Source organism: Morone saxatilis, unplaced genomic scaffold (assembly GCF_004916995.1).
Source record: "Morone saxatilis isolate NCDOM2014 unplaced genomic scaffold, NCSU_SB_2.0 Contig1, whole genome shotgun sequence".
NCBI classification, from domain to species: domain Eukaryota; kingdom Metazoa; phylum Chordata; class Actinopteri; family Moronidae; genus Morone; species Morone saxatilis.
Genome location: NW_023339651.1, coordinates 21,205,330 through 21,205,669, shown reverse-complemented (window position 1 = coordinate 21,205,669; position 340 = coordinate 21,205,330). Strand labels below are relative to the sequence as shown.

Sequence of the window (340 nt, the reverse complement as noted above, 5' to 3'; positions counted from 1 at the left end):
GCAAAAGCTCCTCCCTTTCTGCATGCTCTCACAGCAGCATAAAGGATAGTTACTATATAATACTTATGTTGTGTGTGCAGGACTCTGGAGCAGGCAGCCTCTGTGCCCGTGGTCTATGCCACAGCCTACTACTCTCTGGTGGTGCGTGGCAGGCTCCGCCCCGGAGAGTCTGTTCTCATCCACTCTGGGTCAGGGGGGGTCGGCCAGGCTGCCATCGCCATAGCACTCAGCAGGAAATGCAAAGTCTTCACTACAGTCGGTCAGTATCTAACACTCACATTACACACAAAAAGTCTTCTCATACTTATTTTTATATAAAAGCCATATATATATATATATA

At 47.6% G+C, this 340-nt stretch overlaps 1 protein-coding gene across 1 annotated transcript in view; it reads left to right on the top strand.

Moving 5' to 3' along the window:
- fasn (fatty acid synthase) overlaps positions 1 to 340 on the top strand; it is a 24,654-nt gene that overhangs the window by 13,867 nt on the left and 10,447 nt on the right. Inside the window, 1 exon segment of the mRNA XM_035670334.1 lies at positions 81 to 264. Coding sequence (XP_035526227.1) covers positions 81 to 264 — 184 coding nt within the window.